The following is a 21332-nucleotide window of genomic DNA, read 5'->3' as shown; positions in this document are numbered from 1 at the left end:
CCTGTGGAGCAGCCGGTACTCCCATCCCTGGACCTGGAGGGTAAGCAAAGGGTTGGGAGCGAGGCTGGGCTGAGATTTGCTGGGAGGTGTCCGGGTGTGGGTGCTGGACCCCAAACCAACCTAAGCCCGAAACACTAATCAAAGCTGTACCCATAACCCAAACTCCTCAACAGCCCAAATCCTCCCCAACCCACATGCCAATCCTAACTGTCATCCTGACCCCTGCCCTGCCCAGCCCTGTCCCTATCCCAGCCTCACCTCACTCTCGCTTGCATCATAACTTGCATCCCTTTCCCAGACATCTACTAACCATCATCTCCATCCAACCCCAGTCCCAACCTTCATCCTCATCCCAACCCCATCACCCTCATCTCCATGTCAACCTCAATCTCTACCCTAATTCCATTCCAAATCCCAGCTCAACTGCAGCCTGACCCTCATCTTTCCTCACTCTAAGCCCAATCCCACTCCACTCCACTCATCACCCTTTCGTTCTTCTGAGCGCAGCACCATCCCTCACAGCTCGGGGAATGGGTGCTCACTCGGGCTGAGAGCATTTACAGCCAGACTGAAGAATGAAATGTGACATTTCAAAGACAATAGACCTCATTTATGGATTATATGGCTTTCAGAGTTAAATGTTTGGCCTCTGTTGGGGGCTTTCCACTATTATGAAGATAATGCACTCTCAGAACTGCCCATCTGTACCCTGTTTTCCTATCTGTGGGGCAGAGCTCTCCAGCTGGCTATGTCACCCCATTTCCCTCCTTGTCCAGCCTAACAGGGAAGTTGTGGGGGAGCCCTGGGGCTGGGAAACAGAAACTTAATCCCACACCCGGGCACAGCTGCCCACAGTGACACTGCCTCTGCCCTTTCATCCCCAGGCCGGACTTGGCCTTTGGAATGGGAGGTCAGGGAATCGGGGTCCCAGCCCGCCATCCCCAGATGTCCTAGGACACTTGATTTCACACAGGCGGCACACATGGGTGTCCGCTGTGTGCCAGGCCACCCCACCCCAAGCGTGATGCAACACATACCAATTCTAGGAGTGAGGATTTAAAACTCTGTCTTCAGAGTGTCCAAGACTTGGAGATAGAAGGATGAACCTTAAGGACTTCCAGTCTAGAAGGCAATGACCTTCTGAACAGCCATTGCCCAGGGGATGGATTTTTTCGGGGCTGCGGTGCTCCTTGTCCCCCCAATACACCCCCTTTCCCCAGGACCTGCAATCATTCCTCTACCACCAGGGGGCGCTAGGTGCACACTAGGACACGCAGCTCAACCCAAGCCCTAGGGGCAGCTACCCCTCAACACCATCAGGCTTTCAAACAGGGACCAGAGGCTCCCTTTCTGGGGTCCTTCTTGCCCTTTCTTTTTCCTGGAAGGTTTTCTGGGCTGAGGCTGGTCTTTGCAGGCTGAGCCAACAAGCTACACTCTGGGGGGACTGACTCCTTTGGAGGTAGGGCTGGGCTAAGTGTAGATGACATCTTCATGATGTGGTTTTGGATGGTTCTAGAAAGGTCCTCTCACACATTCCAAAAGTTCCTGCTGCATTCTGGGGTCAGTGTGTCTAAAACCCCACCATTCCTCCTATAGGTTCAGCGTGCCCTTTCCGGGGCCCCAAATGGGAACGGGAGGGTTGCTGGGGTCAACATGCACATATCTTACTGATGTCCTGGCTGTGGAGGAGCTGACCCTGATACCCAGCATGGCTCTGGGTCTCAGGGCCACACTTGCCCCCAACCATGCCCAGCGGGCTGCCTTTCAGCCCAGCATCCAGGCCATAGCATCCAGGTCACAGGGTCTAGCCTGGGCCTGTGGCCAAGGATCAGGTATGGAGGGTGTGGGTACATCCTCCTGGGAGAGGAGCAGGCCTAGGACTACCCAGAGAACTGGGCCTCAGCAAATGACCAGACCTGTCTGCTAGAGCAGCCCAGCCGGGGGGCTGGGTCCCCTGAGGAACTGGGCTCTTCCTGGCCTTCCCATACCTTTGCCTTTCCCATGCTCCCTGCAAGGACATCCCTCCTCCCTTCACACTTGGCTGAGTACTGCTTCATCATCCTGACAAGCAATTCAGGCCCCATCTAGGCCCTGGTGTCCGCTCAGCCCCTCCCAAGGTGTGCTCCCTGGTAGCCACCAGAATCAGCTGGGCCCCAGCCCTGAGGCTGATGGGCTGGGGGCTGGGAGATGTCATGAGTTTCCTGTCCCCACTTCCAGCCTCCCCAGGCCTTCCCCGTCACTCTGCCGAGTCAGCATTTAGGGCCACAGAGGATTGCAAAGTTGGCAACATGGGTTTTGATATGTGTGTGTGGTAAAATATAAATAACATAAAATTTACTGTTTTAATCATTTTTAGGTGTACAATTCAATGGCATTAAGTACATTCACAATATTGTGTAACCATCACCACTGTCTATTTCTGGAAATTTTTCATCACCCAAAACAGAGACTCTATACCCATTAAACATTAACTCCCCATTCCCTCCTCCCCCCAGGCCCTGGTAACCTCCATTCTACTCTCTGTCTTTATAAATTTGCCTACTCTAGGTACCTCATATAAGTGGAATCATACAATATTTGCCCTTTTGTGTCTGGCTGATTTCACTTAGCATAATATTTTCAAGGTTCATCCATGTTGTAACATGTGTCAGAATTTCATTCCTTCTTATAGCTGAATAATACTCTGTTGTATGGATATACCACATTATTTTTATCCATCCACCTGTTGATAGACAGTTGGGTTCTTTCTACTTTTTGGCTATTGTGCGTAATGCTGCTGTGAACACGGATATGCAAGTATCCTTTTGAGTCCCTGTTTTCAATTCTTTGGGATATATACCTAGGAGTGGAGTTGCTGCATCATGTGGTAATCTATGTCTGACTTTTTGAGAAATCACCAAACTGTTTCCCACAGGGGCTGGACCATTTTACATTCCCACCAGCAGTGCCTGAGGCTTCCAACTCCTCCACATCCTTGTGAACATTTGTTATTTTCTGGTTTTGTTTGTTTGTTAATAGCCATTCTAATGGTAGGAAGTGATAGCTCATTGTGGTTTTGATTTGCATTTCCCTAATGACTAATGTTGAGCATCTTTTCCTGGGCTTATTGGCTATTCGTATATCATCTCTTTGAAGAAATGTCTATTCAAGTCCTTAGCCCATTTTTTGAATTGTGGTTGCCTGAGGTTGTTTGTTGTTGAGTTGTAGGAGTTCTTTTCATATTCTAGATATTGATCTCTTATCAGTTATATGATTTGCAAATATTTTCTCCCATTCTGTGGGTTGTCTTTTCACTCTCTTGCTTGTGTCCTTTGATGCACAAAAGTTTTTACTTTTTATCAAGTCCAATTTATCTATTTTTCCTTTTGTTGCTTGTGCTTTTGATGTCATGCTTAAGAAATCATTGCCTGATTCTAGGTCATGAAGATTTTCACCCAAGTTTTCTACTAACAGTTTTATAGTTTTAGTTATATGTGTTTCTGGCATTTCTCCCCTTCGGATTCCCATCTCTGGCACCCCTTAGAGCCCCCATCCCCACCGGGATCACACCATGGCAGAGGGCCCGTCTTCTTGTGCATGGTATACAGTAGGCATTTTACTCATGTTTGTGGGATATGTGTTGTGCAGGGCCCTTGTGCCCCCTGTTGCACCTAGACTTGCCCTGCCACCAGCTCTAAACCCCCAAGGACCACACCCCTCTCTTGCCCACCGATGCAAGGACTGGGGGGCTCTGCACTGCTGTAGGGCACATGCCCTCAGTCCCAGGTCCTGAGAAACGGGTGCTCACAGGCTGCTGAGGACAAGGCAGGGACAGAGAAGGTTCTGGGGTGCCTACAGGGACCCCAAAGGGGAAGTTTCAGCTAGGAGCCACCTTCAAGCTACACCTTGAAGACTGAATAAGATTTCAGCAGGCAAAGATCATTTGTGGTCAGGAAGGAGCTGGTCAGCTGGAGAGCCCATGGGCAGACAGGGCTGGCCCCAGGGTGGTGTGTAGGGAGCAGGGAACGGGGGCAGAGCCTGAAGTAGGAAATGAAGATCTTGCAGGGATGTATTGGGGCCTATATCTCATGGACAATGGGGAGCCACAGAAGGTTTTTGAGCAGAGGAGTGACTCTTAAAGGCAGCACTTTGGTAAGTGCTCAGTCAAGCCCCGTTGTGTCCATAGCTGGTAAGGCTGGTGGTAGAGGAACAGATCTCAAGAAAGACATTATCATTCTTGCTGGGTGCCTTGGAGTAAGTCACTGAGTCTCTCTGGGCTCCAGTTCCTGCTGGCTTGGGTGGCAGGGAAGGGGCAGGGAAGCAAGGGAAAGGGGAGAAACAGCTGTTCATCTGCTCTGGGGCAGTGTCCGTGAGGGGCTGGGAAAGCAGAACTTGGGGTGGAGCTAAGGTACACACAGAGGGCTTTTCAGGGCATGCCACTGAGTGAGGGCATTCCTGGGCACAGCCTGAGCTGGGAACGTGGGCTCCTGGCTCCCTGCTGACAGCCGCCCCTGAGGTCCTTGGCAGCCCAGCCCTCTCACTGAGTTGGCCTGTGTAGGATGTAGGGACACAGGGCTGGACTCTCAACAGGCTCTGAGGCTGAGGTGCCCTAGGAGCCCCTGGATGCCCGACCAGCACAGTGCGCACCACCCTCTTAGGCACCAGAACCAGCGCAAGAACCTGCCATGGACTTCCTGCTCCAGCTTCTCCCCCTGGCCTTAGCCATCCCAGCGGGTAAGCTTCGCTGGCCTTGCCCGTCTCACAGGGCCCAACCTTGGTGAGTCCAGCCCTCCACTGGCCAGGGCAGACTGGCCTGTGCCTGGTTTGGCTGCTGAGGTTGAAGGAGGGCACAAGGAGGCAGCGGCAGAGAGCAATGACCCTCCCTGGGGTCCCCAGAGGGGCTGCTCCAGGGGTGCATTGCTGGGGGCAGGGCAGGGTTTTGGACCCCATCTGGGGCACCTTCCATGGGGCAGATCTTGGGGCTCAGTGGTGACCCTAGGCCTGCAGCACCCTCCTCTCTATCACATCTCTCCCTCAGGCCTGGCCTCATGGGACGTTTCCAGTCCCCAGGGGGTACAGGGTGTGAAGGGGTCCTGCCTCATCATCCCCTGCGTCTTCAGCTTCCCTGCCAACGTGCAGGTGCCCGACAGCATCACATCCATCTGGTACTACGACTACTCGGGCAATCGGCGGGTGGTGAGCCACTCGGCAGACCCCCAGCTGGTGGAGTCACGCTTCCGCGGTCACACCCAGCTGGTGGGGGACACCGAGCACAAGACGTGCAGCCTGCTGCTGAAGGACCTGCGGCTGGAGGACTCGGGCTCCTATAACTATCGCTTCGAGATCAGTGAGGGCAACCGCTGGTCAGATACCAAAGGCACTGTGGTCACTGTGACAGGTGAGGAGCACAGTGGCCTGGTTACTGCCTGGAAGGGACTCCCAAGCTGCTCCTGGCCCCACTGGCTCACAGCCCCAACCCCAGCCCCAATCATGGCCACAGTTCTGAGCCCTAGCCCCGGCCCTGTGTCCCCCTTGCATTCACCACGAGTGAGCCTGGGGATAGAAGATAGCCTCTCTTTCTCCTGGGAGACCCCTGCCCAGGGCTTGCTCCTCGGCTGAGGTTTCCAGGGCAGGAGGTCTCAGGCGTGGTGAAGGCGAGTCCTGAGCTTCCTGTCTGTCCTCAGAGAAGCCCAGTGTGCCCACCATTGCCTCACCGGCTGAACTTCGAGAGGGCATGGAGGTGGACTTCAACTGCTCCACTCCCTACGCATGCCCCCAGGAGACGGTCGGCCTGAAGTGGCACGGCCAGGACCCCGCTCGTTCAGTCACCTCCACCCTCCAAAAGCTTGAACCCACAGGCGTCAGCCACCTGGAGACGCTTCACATGGCCCTGTCCTGGCAGGACCACGGCCGGACCCTGCACTGCCAGCTCTCGGTGGCCAACCACAGGACTCAGAGCGAGATTCACCTCCGAGTGCAGTGTGAGTGTGCTGGGGGCCACACTCTCATTCCCGAGCATACACCTGTGGCTCCCCGGTGGAAACCAGTCCCTTCTCCAGCCTGTAGAAACAGAGCCCTTCTCCCTGAGACAAGCCAGGCCACATTCGGACCTCCAGGATGGGGCAGGTGGAGAGAGACTGCTAAACCCTAAGAGCTACGTTTAATGGCTCCCTTCTCTCTCCTGTCCTCCAGTCTAGGAGGGCAGAGAAGGGGAGACACAAAGAGCCAGAGAATTAGGGGTTGGGCAGCGAGGGCCCTGGGATTCAGCCCAGCTCTGGAGGATGCTGGGGGGTAGGGGTTCACCCTTTTCCTACCTAAGGCTCCTTACGCTCAGGGGGATGAGGGTACCATCTGCACATGGCAAAGAGGCCATGGGAGAGAGCCCAAGTTTCCATGTGATTATGCATCTTCCCATCAGAGAGAAACAGGGCAGCCTGTTCTAGAACAGCTGATGTTCTAGATGTCACAGGCATCAGGCTGCTGGCTCCACCACTCACCAGATGAGCAAACTTTGGGCAAGTTACTTGCCTCTCAGAGCCTCCGTTTTCTCACCTGTATGGTAGCAATAAACAGTTCCTATCTCATAGAATTGTTACGAAAATGAAAGGAGTGCGTGGCACATCTTAAGCACTTGAAAATATTAGCTTCTATTATTTCCATATTTACATACATTAAGCACTTGAAATTATTAGCTTTTATTAGCACATTTACATAGCAAGAGGCTTTGGAACAGGATTTAAAGAAATGGAATTTCTTTGTATTGTTGGCACCTTCCTTACAAACGGGTCAACCGTTCTCAGAGCTAATCTGACTCTGCTTTTGGCCCCCTCTGCTAGGTGGTTTGTCCCTGCCAGCAGCTACCACAGGCCACTAAAGGCCCAAATAGAACAGAGGACAATGGACAGTGTCATGAGGCAGAAGGCCATAGGAGGCAGGGTAGGCTAGACGCTAGACCAAGCATTATCAGGCTCTCGATGGAAAAGGAAGGGATGGAGAATTCCTCACAAGGTCGGGGGCAGTGCCCGCCCCAGACAGGGGAACCAATGGGACTGATGGTTTATCTAGGGGGGCTTCCTTAGGTCAGAGTGTTGAAAGAGGAGAAGAGAAGTGCTCCCTGTCCTCCCTGGGCACCATACCCAACCCCTTCTGTCGTGCTTTGCAGATGCCCCAAGGGGTGTGGAGATCCTCCTCAGCCCCTCAGGGCGGAACATCCTGCCAGGTGATCTGGTCACACTCACCTGCCAGGTGAACAACAGCTACCCCGAGGTCAGTTCTGTGCAGTGGGTCAAGGATGGGACGCAGCTTGAAATCCGGAGCCATGTGCTGCAGTTGTCCCAGGCGGCCTGGGACAATGCTGGCGTCTACACCTGCCAAGCTGGGAATGGCGTGGGCTCTTCCGTCTCGCCCCCTGTCAGGCTCCATGTCTTCAGTGAGTCCTGGGTGAGCCTGGGTCTTGACCAGAGGCCAGGGAGGGGTCCAGGCTGCTGGGGCTGAGGGAAGCCAGGCCGAGGTGCCTCCTGGGACGTGGGTGTGGAGTCCCAGCCCTGCCTCAGACAGAGGACAAACCTCCCTGGCAGAGTAGGATGTCGGGAGCCCCCGGTGAACAGGACAAAGAGAGGCAGGGCCAATCCAGGAGGCTCCCCTGCAGAAGGGGCATGATGGAGACTGTGCAGGGGTTTAGGCTGATTGGCTGCAACCCTGGGGCCCTGGGGGGTTGGGCCTGGAAGTCGACTGGGTATCCCCCAGTGTGCCCCATGCCGCCCCCACAGTGGCTAAGGTCCAGGTGAGCCCAGCAGGCACCATCCTGGAGAACCAGACTGTGACGCTGGCCTGCAACACGCCTAGAGAAGCCCCCGGTGAGCTGCGCTACCACTGGTACAAGAACCACGCCCCGTTGGAGGACGCCCACGGCCAGACCCTGCAGCTGCACTCGGCCACCAGGGCCGACACCGGCTTCTACTTCTGCGAGGTGCAGAACGCCCTGGGCAAAGAGCGCTCTGGCCCAGTCAGCGTGGTGGTCAGCCGTAAGTGATCAGGGTGGGGTGGCCAAAGGGTGGAGCCCATGGGTTGGGGGCCTAGGCCCGGGTGGCCTTGAGCTCATGTCCCAGCTCTGCACACCTGGGCAGGGCTTTGACCTCCCTGGGCCTCAGTTTTCTCCTATTTTACAAAACTTTTTATTTTGAAATAAGTTCAAAGTTAGAAAAAGTTACAAGAAAACAAAAAATTATCACATACCTTTAACCTAGATTCCCTATTTGTTAACATTTTGGTACATTTTCTTTCTCTCTCACTCTCTTTTAAGATATACATTATATATGTATGTGTGTGTATATATGTGCATGCATATATACATGTACATATGCACATACATGTGTGCATGTGTGTACACGTACTTTCTCTTGCTGTAAACATATATACTAATGCACTCTTTCTAAAAACACATATACACATATGCACTCTATATATACACATACACACATATATATTATCTATCTACCTCTCTATTTATCCGTTTATATTCCTAAAGTTGCAGACATAATGCCCCTTTACCCCTTAATTCCTCAGTGTGTATTTCCTAAGGTCATTCTCATATATAACCACAGTACAATGACTGCAGTCAGGAAATTTGACATTGATACGAGACTATTATCTAATCTATAGTTCATATTTAAAATTTACCAAATGACTCAATAATGTCCTTTATGGCAATTATTTTTTTCTGGTCCAGGATCTAATCTGGGCTCCCACATTGCATTCAGTTCTCATATCCCTGAATTCTCCTTTAATATGAGACAGTTCCTCAGTCTTTCCTGACGTTGAAACTTGAAGAGCACAGGGAGTTGTTCTGTGCATGTCCCTCAGTTTGCATTTGTCTGGTTCGAGTAGACTGAGCCTGTGCTCTTGGGCAGGACCACCGCAGACGTGATGCCGTGTCCGTCTCACTGCATCACATCATGGGGCATGTGATGTGATGTCAGTTTGTCCCATTGCTGATAGTGTTCACTTGGATCACTTGGTCGAGGTGCTGTCCACTGCCCGTCTCTCTACCAGTTTTCCCATCTTTAAAGTGAGGCCCCCATCCTTACTTGCAGGGTTGCCAGAAGGATTAATTGGGATGACAAAGTGAGTTGCCTGGCCCAGGGACAAAAGTGTATTCAGCAGGCACTCAGGGCTGCTGAGGTTGTCCCCTCTCCCGGGGCATTGTGGGCCAAAGGGGGACCCAGGGAGTGCCCCTATCTGAGGGTGACAGGCCACTTGTCTCCACACAGACCCACCCCTTGCCCCAGACCTAACTGCCTTCCTGGAGACGCAGGCAGGGCTGGTGGGCATCCTTCACTGCTCTGTGGTCAGCGAGCCACTGGCCACCCTGGTGCTGTCACACGGGGACCTTGTCCTGGCCTCCACCCTTGGGGAGGGTGACAACAGCCCACGCTTCAGTGTCTCCTCTGCCCCCAACTCCTTGCGCCTGAAGATCCGAAACCTGGGGCCAGCTGACAGTGGGGAGTACACATGCTCGGCCACCAACTCCTTTGGGAGTGCATCCTCCACCCTGGATTTCCACGCCAATGGTAAGACGGCCACAGGGGGCTAGTGTAGGGAGCCCAACGAGGAGGCTTGCTCTGGCCTCTTCCTCCTAGGAGTCCAGAGGGTTCAACTGAGGGGCTGAACTAGCTGGCTAGTAAAAATCACATCAAACACTTGGGCTATACAGTCATCCCAACTTGGGAGGTTCCTGGAAGTCAAGGCAAAAAAGGAAACTAGGCAGGTTGCATTAGTCCTTTTGTGTACATTCTGACTCTGAACTTGAAGGGTCCTTCATATGCATTCCTTTGTTTTTTATTTATCAAACGTTTGGGGCAGGCTCTGTGCTAGGAGTCAGATGCAGGAGGCAAAATAGAGAAGTAGGGTCTTCCAACCCTTGGTGCATGTGATGCCCTTCCCTACTTCTGGGGCCATGGCAGACATAGCTAATCGATCAAGCCAGGTTTTTGACATAAGCCTAGGCTCTGGCTCAGAATCCTTCCCAGCCATGCTGCAGTCAGCTGCTATCAATAGATCAGAACTGGCGTTAAAGGCCACACCCTCCTGATCATCAAGAGATGCACAGAGCTGATGCCACAGACCTACCTACAGTTGTGTGGGGAGAGGAGAAGCCTGGAGGGCTTCCTGCAGCGGGTGGCATGGAGCCACAGATGTGCAGGGGGACTGAGCCTCCCTCTCTCCCTCTTCTACCAGCGGCCCGCCTCCTCATCAGCCCAGCAGCAGAGGTGCTGGAAGGGCAGGCAGTGACGCTGAGCTGCAGGAGCGGCCTGAGCCTGACGCCTGACACCCGCTTCTCCTGGTACCTGAACGGAGCCCTGCTTCTAGAGGGGCCCAGCAGCAGCCTCCTGCTCCCTGCGGCCTCCAGCACTGACGCCGGCTCGTACCACTGTCGGGCCCAGGACAGCCACAGTGCCAGCGGCCCCTCCTCGCCTGCCGTCCTCACAGTGCTCTGTGAGCAGCCTTCCCACCGCACCCTGCCCGCTGTGGGGAGGATCAGCCCACTGGGGCCCACCAGCCACTCTCACCTCCTCTGGGCCCTCCTGACCCTGTCCTGCCCCAGGGACTAGATCAGGAGGGCAGCTGCAGGCCTGTGCACCATGGACCTCTCCACCGAGTGCTGAAATTTGGGGAACAAGGCTGGGGCTTTCTCTACCTCCCCACATCCCATCCTCCAATCCCTCTGCTCCTAGCCTCAAATACACCATGGGCACCATATCCAAGCTTTGTCCTCCTGAGCTGGGTCTGGGATACCATACTCCTATATATGTGCACTCGCCCCATAGGCTGTGCCCTCACAGGGTCCCAGAGACACACAGGCAGAAGCTTTCAGCACAGGGACTGCGTCCTGTCAAGGGTGGATGCTCCATATGAGCCCGAGGGGCCGACCAACGTTCAGGGCACACTTGGCTTCCAGAAAGCCTGACTTGTGCGGGAGCGATGTCCTGGGACTGTGGGGAAGAGCAACCGCCTGTTAGGGGTTTTCCAGTGTCAGAGTGAGATCACGTCGGGGTCTGGGGTGATGGCTGTCTCTGACCATCCATCGCCAGAAGCCTCTGGGAAGAGGGCATTTCAGGCGTTATCCATTATCACAGGAGCTGTCTCGGAGATCAGAGATAAGAGGCAGAGAGGTCTTGGGGGAAGGTTCAGTGGTAGAGGATGGGGTGCAGAGTGGGAGCAGAGAGCAAGACTCCAGAGACTGCTATGTGAGCACCCTGCTCAGGAACACGTGCAGGTTACACAGGGTGGCTGCTAGCCCACACAGCACCTTTGTCCGAGCTAGAAAATGGCACTCTTTCCTCTGGGAAGACTCAGTTCAGCATTAGAGCACAGTTTAGCACAAGGGGCATGGGCTGAATTCCTCCCACCCCAGTCTGGCTGTCTTTGTGCACTGCACAGCCTGCACAGCTGTTTGTGGCAGCTCTGGGCACATGCCTCTGTCCAGTGTGTTCTGGGAGCCTAGCCAGCCTTGAGTGGACCTGTGGGGGCCTGGAAGAGGCCATGGGATGAGTGTCCATGCTCTTCCTCCCTATAGATGCCCCACGCCAGCCCACGTTCACCGCCCGCCTGGACCCCGATGCTGCAGGAGTCGGGGCTGGCCGGCGAGGCCTCCTCTTGTGCCGTGTGGACAGCGACCCTCCAGCCCAGCTGCTGCTGCTCCACAGGGACCGTATTGTGGCCTTCTCCCTGCCATCAGGGGGCGGCTGCAGCACTTGTGGGGGCTGTTCTTGGCGTACAAAGGTCACCAGAGCCCCCAACCTATTGCGTGTGGAGATTCGTGACCCGGTGCTGGAGGACGAGGGTGTGTACCTGTGTGAGGCCAGAAACGCCCTGGGCAATGCCTCCGCCTCGGCGACCTTCAATGCCCAGGGTGAGTCAGGGCAGAGAATGGGTGGCTCATGGTCAGGGGCTGGTACTCAGGACCCTACTCCTCTGCAACCTTCAGCTGCGAGGAGGGTCTATTGGGTAAAACCACCTCTGTTCAGTAGTGGGAGTTCGCTTTCCTCCTTCTGCCCTGTGGGCACCCCAGAGGGTCTCCTTCCTGCCCCCTCCAGGCTGGGAGGCTGGACCGCTGGCCCCCCGGGGTTGGGGGGATGCAGTCAAGGTGAGGCCTGTCTTGAACGGGACTGTGCTGCCTGCTCTCCAGCCACTGTCCTGGTCATCACACCGTCGCACACGCTGCAGGAGGGCACCGGAGCCAACCTGACTTGTAATGTGAGCCGGGAAGCCGACAGTGGCCCTGCCAACTTCTCCTGGTTCCGGAATGGGGCGCTGTGGGCCCAGGGCCCCCTGGAGACCATGACGCTGCTGCCTGTGGCCAGAACGGATGCAGCCCTCTATGCCTGCCGCATCCTCACTGAGGCTGATACCCAGCTGTCTGCCCCAGTGGTCCTGAGTGTGCTCTGTGGGTGACGGGCAAGGGCAAAGTGGGCACTTGGAGGGTGGAGGGGGTGGTCTGGGAGAACAGGGCTGGGGTGAATTTGGGGAGGCAGGAATGTGGCTTGGGCTTGGGCAAAGGTGGGCCTGCACTGTGTATGTGGAGGGGGAGTGGGACATAGTGTGGCAGCTGGGCTGGGGGTGTGGCCTGAGCTCCTCCCATCCCTGCAGATCCCCCGGACCCTCCAAAGCTGTCAGCCCTCCTGGACATGGGCCAGGGCCACATGGCTGTGTTTATCTGCACTGTGGACAGTAGCCCCATGGCCCAGCTGGCCCTGTTCCATGAGGAGCGCCTCCTGGCCACCAGCCCAGGGCCCCAGCTCCCATCCCATGGCCGCCTCCAGGCCAAAGCCACGGCCAACTCTCTGAAGCTAGAGGTCCGAGACCTGGGCCTTGCGGACTCTGGCAGATATCGCTGTGAGGCCACAAATGTCCTCGGATCAGCCAACACCTCCCTCTTCTTCCAGGTCCGAGGTGAGTGTCAGTCCTCTGAAGATGTGGCAGACCCAGATGCCCTGGGGGCTACTCTGGCCAGGCTTTTGGCTGGGTCGTGTGGTTTTTGTGCAGAAATGTGTGTCTTTTTCAGCCATGGTTACCGGACAGCTTCCAGCCTGCTAGCAGGAGGCCTCCCTTTTCTCCAGCTGGATCTTTTCATCTGTAATAACTGTGGCAGCCACTAGGAGGCAGTGGCAATTACACAGCGTGGCTTGCTTGGTTGGAGCACTTTCTGACAGATACTTCTTTTATGATAATATAATTTTGTTATGTAATCAGAATTTTCATACAAAACCTATTATATATGTACAGTATACACATATATGTGTAATGTATGTATATGAATGTATACATGCACATATAGACACATACATATAGACACACATACATGAGAATATATTCATATTCTTCATTAATACACATATTCATATGTATATATTGTGTGTGTACATATATGTATGTGTATATATACATGTGTATTCTTCTATAAAAATCCTCCCTGGGGCCGGCCTGGTGGCGCAAGCGGTTAAGTGCGCGCGTTCCACTGCAGCGGCCCAGGGTTCGCCGGTTTTGACCCCGGGCGCCCACCGATGCACCACTTGGCAAGCCATGCTGTGGCAGCGTCCCATATAAAGTGGAGGAAGATGGGCACAGATGTTAGCCCAGGGCCAGTCTTCCTCAGCAAAAAAAGAGGAGGATTGGCAGATGTTAGCGCAGGGCTGATCTTCCTCACAAAAAATAAAAATAAAAATAAAAATCCTCCCTAAGTGAATAAGCCTGGAAAGAGGAAAGTTAATACCCATAATGCTGCAAAGGCCAAAGAAACACACATTTTTTTTTCCTCAAATGACAGACATCCATTTTTGAACATTTTCATTGGGCCTTGGTTCTGTATATCTTTTCTTATTTATCATACCCATTTTGCAGGCAGAGAAATTGAGGGTCAGAGTTTTAGGAATTTGTCATGGTCACATGACTAGAAGGGGGCCCTGCTCACTCTGGACCAGTTAGGGTCTGGCCCCACGCACAGCCCGTGCTCTCAATCGCCACTTCAGTAGTCCCTCCTGCTTTCTCCCCCTACCCTGGTCTCCTTCTGCCTCGGACCCAGGGGGCACTAGGGACTGCCCTTTGCTCGGTCCACAGTTTCTGGGCTTTCATGACCGGGAGCCTGGGTGCATAGCTGGGCTGGAGAGGACTGGGGGGGATCCCAAGATCACACAGCTGCTAACTTCCCTTTCCAAGCCCTCACTCACCCATGCTGAGTGCAGATCATAATCAGGACAATGGCACGCGGTGTGACATAAACCCTTCTTGTTTCAGCGCTTTATGGTGGTCAAACCAACATTTGTCAATAGCTAACAGGTGCAGGCGCTGTGCCTGGCACTGGGGTTACAGGTCACACAAGCTGGGCCCTCACGAGGCTCGCCTTCTGGTAGGAGAGATGTGATTGACAGTGCGAAACTGTAATTCAAGGTGGTGGGTGGCAAATACCAGGACAGAACTGGTGCAGGGGAGTCAGGAGAGGAGAGGAGGAAGCACGGGGCTGAAGTGGGGCCCTCGGCGGTGGTCCGGTGGGGGAGCTGTGGCTCCGGGACACAGGGCTGGGGTCATGCAGTTCTGGTGTGGACACTCACAGTCCCAGACTGTGGGAGGAGAGGGCAAAGGGCCCTCACCTGCTCTTGGTTTCTCCCTGCAGGAGCCTGGGTCCAGGTATCACCATCATCTGAGCTCCGGGAGGGCCAGGCTGTGGTCCTGAGCTGCCAGGTACCCACGGGGGTCCTGGAGGGGACCTCATACAGATGGTATCGGGATGGCCAGCCCCTCGAGGAGTCGACCTCGGCCACACTCCGCTTTGCAGCCATAACATTGAGCCAAGCTGGGGCCTACCATTGCCAAGCCCAAGCCCCAGGCTCAGCCACCACAAGCCTGGCCGCCCCCATCAGCCTCCACGTGTCCTGTAAGCACTTTCATCCAGGTTTCCTAGGGGGTGAGGGAGCCGAGGGCACAGTGGGGAAGGGGATGCCGAGCCCCTGGTCCTGGTGCTCTCTCTCTGAGAGACAGCCCCAGATGAGGAACCACCTGGCCAGGCCCTGACCACTCCCTGCCTTCTGTAGACGCCCCTCGCCAGCCCACGCTCACCACCCTGATGGACACAGGCCCCGGGCGACAGGGCCTCCTCCTGTGCCGTGTGAACAGCGATCCTCCAGCCCAGTTACGACTGCTTCATGGGGACCGCCTCGTGGCCTCCACCCTTCGAGGTGTGGGGGAACTTGCAGGCAGCTCTCCCCGGCTACGGGTGGCTGTGGCCCCCAACACACTGCGCCTGGAGATCCACAACGCGGTGCTGGAGGATGAGGGTGTCTACACCTGTGAGGCCGCCAATGCCCTGGGCCGGGTCTCGGCCTCGGCCAACTTCGATGCCCAGGGTCAGTGTGAGGGTGTGAGTGTATGCGTGGGTGGCTCCTTTGAGAGGAGAGGAGGTTGCAGAGGGAGCTGGAAGGCTGGGGCACAGGCAGGACAGAAGGACAGTTTCCATTCCCACCCTTCTGAAGGGCAGCAGTCTCCAGACTTGGGTTTCACTGAAGAGACTTTTTTAAAAAAAGAACTTCACATGGATGCTCAGTGGATAAAACTAATCAGAAAGGAGGCACTCAAGGAGAAGCCACAGCAGCGCAGGGGAGGCCTATACTGTCCTATGTGCCCTTTGCTGGGGTCAGGGAGGGCTCGGGGCACTCCAGGGCTCTGCAGAACTCTGCTAGGGACTGCCCAAGAGATGAGCCATTTCCCAAGCTCCACCTCTGAGCCACCTGTGCCTCCCAGAGGCCGAGGGGCTTCCCACCCTCATGGAGACAGGAGGCTTGCTGTACACAGCCTCACGACTTTCACTGCTGTCCCGGTGTCCTTCTTCTCTCCCCAGCTGTGAGTGTACAGGTGTGGCCGGAGGCCACCGTGTGGGAGGGGCAGCTGGTGAACCTGACCTGCCTTGTATGGACTACCCACCTGGCCCAGCTCACCTACACGTGGTATCAGGACGGGCAGCAGCGCCCAGGTGCCCACTCCATCCTCCTGCCCAACGTCACAGTCACGGATGCCGCCACCTACCGCTGTGGCCTGTTGACCCCTGGGCAGGCACCCCGGCTCTCCAGACCCGTCACCCTGGACGTCCTCTGTGAGTGTGGTGGGATGCAGGGTGGAGCTGGAAGAAATGACAGCAGCCCACAGGGATCAGGGCATGGCCAGAGCCCCACAGGTGTCCAACCCAGGAGCTTAGTACCCAGCCGACCAATGGAGCACTGGACAAGGAGCATTGGAGTCGGGGGGCAATGAGGATAGGTCCTGTCTGAGCAGAGGAGCAGTGACCCAGATTGGGCAATGGAGGCCCTCCGGGTGGGGAGCCAGGGCCCTCCTGGTTTGAATGCCACCTGCAAACTGCCTTCTCAAGGCAGTGGTCTCTGAACTCCTTCTATACCCCATAGACGCACCCCGCAGCCTGCACCTGACCTACCTCCTGGAGACCCGGAGCGGGCAGCTGGCCCTGGTACTGTGCACTGTGGACAGCCGCCCACCCGCCCAGCTGGCCCTCAGCCGTGCTGGCCGCCTCCTGGCCTCCTCGACTGCAGCCTCTGTCCCCAACACCCTGCGCCTGGAGCTGTGGGAGCCCGGGCCCAGTGATGAGGGTCTCTACAGCTGCTCGGCCCACAGTCCTTTAGGCCAGGCCAACACGTCCCTGGAGCTGCGGCTGGAGGGTAAGACAGGGCCCAGGCCAAGCCCAGCAGGGGTGGGATCAGCTGTGGTGTCTGGCTGCGCCCAGCTGACCCTGGTCTTCTTGAGACAGGTGTGCAGGTGACCCTGGCTCCATCGGCCACTGTGCCAGAGGGGACCCCTGTCACAGTGACCTGCGAAGACCCTGCTGCCCGCCCACCCACCCTCTACACCTGGTACCACAACAGCCGTTGGCTGCAAGAGGGGCCAGCTGCCTCCCTCTCATTGCTGGTGGTTATGCGGGCTCACGCAGGCGCCTACTCCTGCCAGGTCCAGGATGCCCAGGGCACACGCAGCTCCCGACCAGCCGCCCTGAAAGTCCTCTGTGAGCAAGGGTTCTTGGCTGAGAGTGCTCGAGAGGGTGGGTGGAGGGCGCTTCCGGGCCCCAGTGGGGGTAGTTACAGGCCTGCAGAGAACTCGAGAATGGACGCCTGGGGAGAGAAGGACATAGGTGATGAGGAAAGAGACCCTAGGGTCCTGCGAGCCCTGCCTGGAGGGGTCTGCCCACAGGAATCCTGAAGGCGTCACTTCCAGGAGGTGACCACTTGTCCAGAGACTTCAGTCTTGCCAAAGCCAGACAAAAGGGCAATGGGCAGTACATGGTTTCCAAGAAAGGCCCCCATCTGTGCCCTGCTCTGTCCCCAGACGCCCCTCGGGATGCTGTCCTGTCCTCCTTCCGGGACTCGAGGGCCAGCCCCATGGCTGTGGTACAGTGCACTGTGGATAGCGAGCCTCCCGCAGAGCTGGCCCTGTCTCGCAATGGCACAGTGCTGGCCACCAGCCATGGGGTCCACGGCTTGGCATCGGAGGCAGGCCATGTCCAGGTGGCCCGCAATGTCCTGCGGCTGCAGGTGCAAGATGTGCCCTCAGGTGACGAGGACACCTACGTCTGCACAGCCCACAACTCGCTGGGCTCAGTCAGCACCACAGCGCAGCTGCAGGGGGAAGGTGAGTGGGTGAGGGGGGAGGAGAAGGTGCTCAGGTGTCGTGGGGTCAGTCCATACGAGGAGTGGACTCCCACGAGAGGGTTTTGGCTGGCCTGACGGAGTAGATACAAGCCCTGCCTAATCCGGTGGAAGAGGAACAACTCCCACTGGAGGAGGTTGCTCAGCTCAATGGGGAGAAACAGCTTTGCCCTTGGAGGGCTCCCAAGGACAGAGGTGTAGTGATGCCCAAGGGGAGCTTGGGCGGAGGGGAGACATAACCCCGCCCTCACAGAGCGCAGTCTGGGGCTGGGGCCACAGACCTGCTCCAGGGAATCCTGGGGTGGGAAGAGAGACACAGCCCTATCCTCAGGGAGCCCAGTTTGAGGGCAGAGGTGCAGCCCCACCCCTGGGGAGTCCAATCTGAGGGCAAGACACAGCCTCAGCCATCAGAAAGCCTGGTTTGATGAGAGGGAGGCACAGCCCTGCCCTGGAGGTCCCCAGTGCAAGGATGAGAGATAGCCCTGTTCTCAAAGATCAAAGTCTGATGAGGGAGGGACAGTCCCACCTTCCAGGGGCCCTGATCCTAAGTCAGATCAGATCTTCCCATAATGCTCAGGGGCCTCTCAGCTGCCCAGATCCTGTCCAGAGGCTCTGGCTCCCACAGGACTACAGATCCCTGACCACCTCCCGGTCCTCGGCCTGCAGGTGCGCGTGTGGTGGCCGAGCCAGGGCTGAACGTGCCTGAGGGTGCAGCACTGAACCTGAGTTGTCGCCTCCCTGGTGGCCCTGGGCCCACGGGCAACTCTACCTTCACTTGGTTCTGGAATGGCCGGCGACTACACATGGAGACTGTGCCCACCCTCACCTTCACCCACGTGGCCCGTGCCCAAGCTGGGATGTACCACTGCCGGGCTGAGCTCCCTACTGGGGCCACCACCTCTACTCCAGTCATGCTGCATGTGCTCTGTGAGTGTGACACCCCCTACCCTGCCTCAGTCTCCCCACATCTCACAGCCCACCTCAGGTCTTCCTCTTCTTCTGTCTTCAAAGAGCAAGGACTTCACAGGTATGGAGTCCCAGGTTGGAGGACTCCCACTGACTGGCTGTGTGATACTGTGCACCCATGCCGTGGTTCTCTCTTCTGTAAAACCTCGGTCCCCTCACCTTGTGAGGAGTATAGGAGATGAAACAAGCAGTGTGCCTGGTGCACAATAGGCCCTTGTCAGCCTTGATCCCCTACTCCATTCTTCCCCCCCAGGCCCATGCCATATCAGTCAGCTACTGCTGTGTAACAAGCCATCCCAAAACTTAGTGCTTAAAATAACAGCCATTTTATTAGCTCACAATTCTGTGGGCCAGCTATCTGGGCTGGGCTCAGCTGGGTAGTTCTTCTGCTGGTCTGACCTCATGTGGCTACAGTTGTCCAGTGACTGAACTGAGGCTAGATGGTCCAGGATGGCTTCACACTCATGGCTGGTGGTTGGGGCTGGCTGTTGGCTGGGCCACATGTGTCCAGCAGGCCGACCTGGGCTTCCTACATGGTTGTGTTCCAAGGAGAGCAGAAGTGGCAAAGCCACTTGAGGTCTAGCACTGAAGTCACACAATGACACTTCTTCTGCCTTTTAGTGGTCAAAACAAGTCAAAGATTCAAGGAGTGAGGAATAGGCTCTACTCCTTAATGGGAGCAGCAGCAAAGTCATCTTGCATGGGTACAGGGAGGGGAGGAATTTGTGCAATCACCAGACTCCCTGTCTTCTCGCAGACCCTCCCAAGACGCCCACCATGATGGCCTTTGTGGAGCCTGAGGGTGGCATCCAGGGCATCCTGTACTGCCGAGTGGACAGCGAGCCCCTAGCCAGCCTGACCCTTCACCTCGGCAGTCGGCTGGTGGCCTCCAGCCAGTCCCAGGGTGCTCCTTCTGAGACACACATCCACATCTCAGCCACCCCCAATGCCTTGAGGATGGACATTGAGGAGCTGAGGCCCAGCGACCAGGGGGAATATGTGTGCTCTGCCTCCAATGCCCTGGGCTCTGCCTCTGCCTCCACCTACTTCGGAACCAGAGGTGAGTGGGGCTCCATCTCCCAGGCTACTCTACACGAAGGCCCAGCTCTCAGGTCCAAAAGCTTCCTTCTGAGGTCTTCCCTGAATCCCTTCTGCTGCAACCAGCTTGTCTGTCTAGTCTAGACTGGTTGCTTGAAGCTCCTTTGCATGAAGAAGCTTCTGAGATAAAGTGAAAGTTAGATGGCTTTCATCTTGGGGAGTCCCCTTGGGAGGGAGCATTGGAGGCCGAGCCATAGCTGTCCCTGAGCCCCACCTTGTGTTCCAGCTCTGTACCACCTGCGTCTGTTCCAGCAGCTACTCTGGGTCCTGGGCCTGCTGGTCCTCTTCTTACTGCTGGGCCTGGGGGCCTGCTACGCCTGGAGGTGGGTCCAGAGCTGGCAGGTGGATGGGGCCACCTCATCCTTCCCTCTGTTTCCCCCAACATTCTCCCATGTCCCTCCTACCAAATTCACAGGCTCTATACTTCCTAGCCTGTCCCCCTCCCTCCCTGCTACAAATTTGGGAATCCCGTCTAGAATCATCTCTAAATCCACCTTGCTGTAGTTTTCTTCTTTCCTTATCTCTGCTCTTTCTCTGCTGAACAAAGGGCTGGGGAGGAAGAAAGATAAGGTACCCCACTTTACACAAGGCTCCCCACAGCTCTGTGCAGTAAGCAGTCTGGGGCCAAGCCTGTGGGGTGGGGAAGAGAAGTGGGGAAGATAGGGGGAAGGGGGATGCTCTCTGAGCCCATTCTTGCGCTTGCAGAAGGAAGTATTTTCATAAGCTGAGCATGGGTGAGAATGCGGTGGAGATGGCTTCACAGAAGGACGCCACACAGGTACCCATTCACCAAGTGGGCACACACAGACCTAATGCCCAGCTACCCCTCAGTAGGGGGCTGGCACCGAGAGACTACTCTCATTTATAGGATGGTGTCTGGGTCTAGGGAGGGATTGGGGGGAGAATGTAGAGAACCAGGGCTCCCTGAGAAGATAGAGGGAGACATATTCTGACTGGGGTAGAGAGCAGCCACGTATTTGCTGCATGGCTGGGTGGATGACTGGAGCAGACATTCTGAACTTAGCAGCATCACCTCCACTTTCAAGACACATTTTGGAACACAGGACTCCACCTGTGTTTTGAGGTCTCTTTTCCCCACCCCTGAGTCTGCCCATCACCTGGGCAGGGATGAAAGTCTGTTTTCCCTCCCCCTGACGTGTCCCCTTCTGCAGATAATCCATTTGGTGGGCCAGGGCTCCCAGTCACATTTACAGCCATGCACACTCTCACCAATCCCCTTGGCACCCCTACCCAAGGCTGGGAGCCTGGGGGACTGCCCTCCAGAGTTAGGGGTCAGGTGATGACTGCTCCCAGAGTCCTCCTGTGGCCAGGGTTTTTTATGTGGGAAGTTTATTGATCCTGATATAGCCACATTTGAGACCTCATCCTGTGCTCCACCCCTGAGCTGACCCGTAGCCTTGCCTGCCCTCAGGAGGAGAAGATCGACGGAATCTGTGATGACTCGGGCCCTGTGAACAAGGCAGCGTTGGGGGCTGCCTGCCTCTGTGAAAACAGTGGTGTGACATCTGACTTTCTATGACCTGGCTCCAAACCTCTGACCCCCAAGAAAAATGGGTGGTGAGAGGTGGA

The 21332-nt window shown here is 56.0% G+C and overlaps 1 protein-coding gene across 3 annotated transcripts; it reads left to right on the top strand.

Moving 5' to 3' along the window:
• Positions 1 to 4664: 4664 nt before the first annotated feature.
• Positions 4665 to 21282, top strand: SIGLEC1 (sialic acid binding Ig like lectin 1). 3 transcript variants are annotated; one of them, XM_087444899.1, is made up of 21 exons: positions 4665 to 4713; positions 5018 to 5377; positions 5664 to 5960; positions 7142 to 7408; positions 7749 to 8003; positions 9249 to 9548; positions 10216 to 10473; positions 11555 to 11890; positions 12167 to 12424; positions 12628 to 12930; positions 14648 to 14908; positions 15066 to 15377; positions 15869 to 16120; positions 16428 to 16697; positions 16787 to 17038; positions 17359 to 17661; positions 18345 to 18605; positions 19402 to 19704; positions 19969 to 20065; positions 20451 to 20520; positions 21175 to 21282. In XM_087444899.1, exons 1-21 carry the CDS (start codon positions 4665 to 4667, stop codon positions 21280 to 21282), a joined length of 5172 nt encoding a protein of 1723 aa, XP_087301025.1. The 3 variants fall into 3 exon arrangements, with proteins under 3 accessions (XP_087301025.1, XP_087301024.1, XP_087301023.1); XM_087444898.1 differs by having other exon boundaries at positions 20448 to 20520; XM_087444897.1 differs by having other exon boundaries at positions 20448 to 20535; positions 21178 to 21282.
• The last annotated feature ends 50 nt before the right edge of the window (positions 21283 to 21332 follow it).

This window comes from Ceratotherium simum, chromosome 21 (assembly GCF_057802395.1).
Source record: "Ceratotherium simum simum isolate JZ-2026a chromosome 21, ASM5780239v1, whole genome shotgun sequence".
Taxonomy (NCBI): Eukaryota; Metazoa; Chordata; class Mammalia; order Perissodactyla; family Rhinocerotidae; genus Ceratotherium; species Ceratotherium simum.
This window is presented reverse-complemented; position numbering and strand designations above follow the sequence as displayed.

Bases quoted from the DNA above. Each gene is read 5' to 3' on its own strand.
- SIGLEC1 (XM_087444897.1), top strand. From the start codon at position 4,665: ATGGACTTCCTGCTCCAGCTTCTCCCCCTGGCCTTAGCCATCCCAGCG. The intron at 14,909-15,065 runs GTAAGCACTTTC...TGCCTTCTGTAG, and splicing joins CATCAGCCTCCACGTGTCCT to ACGCCCCTCGCCAGCCCACG. The intron at 16,698-16,786 runs GTAAGACAGGGC...TTCTTGAGACAG, and splicing joins CCTGGAGCTGCGGCTGGAGG to GTGTGCAGGTGACCCTGGCT.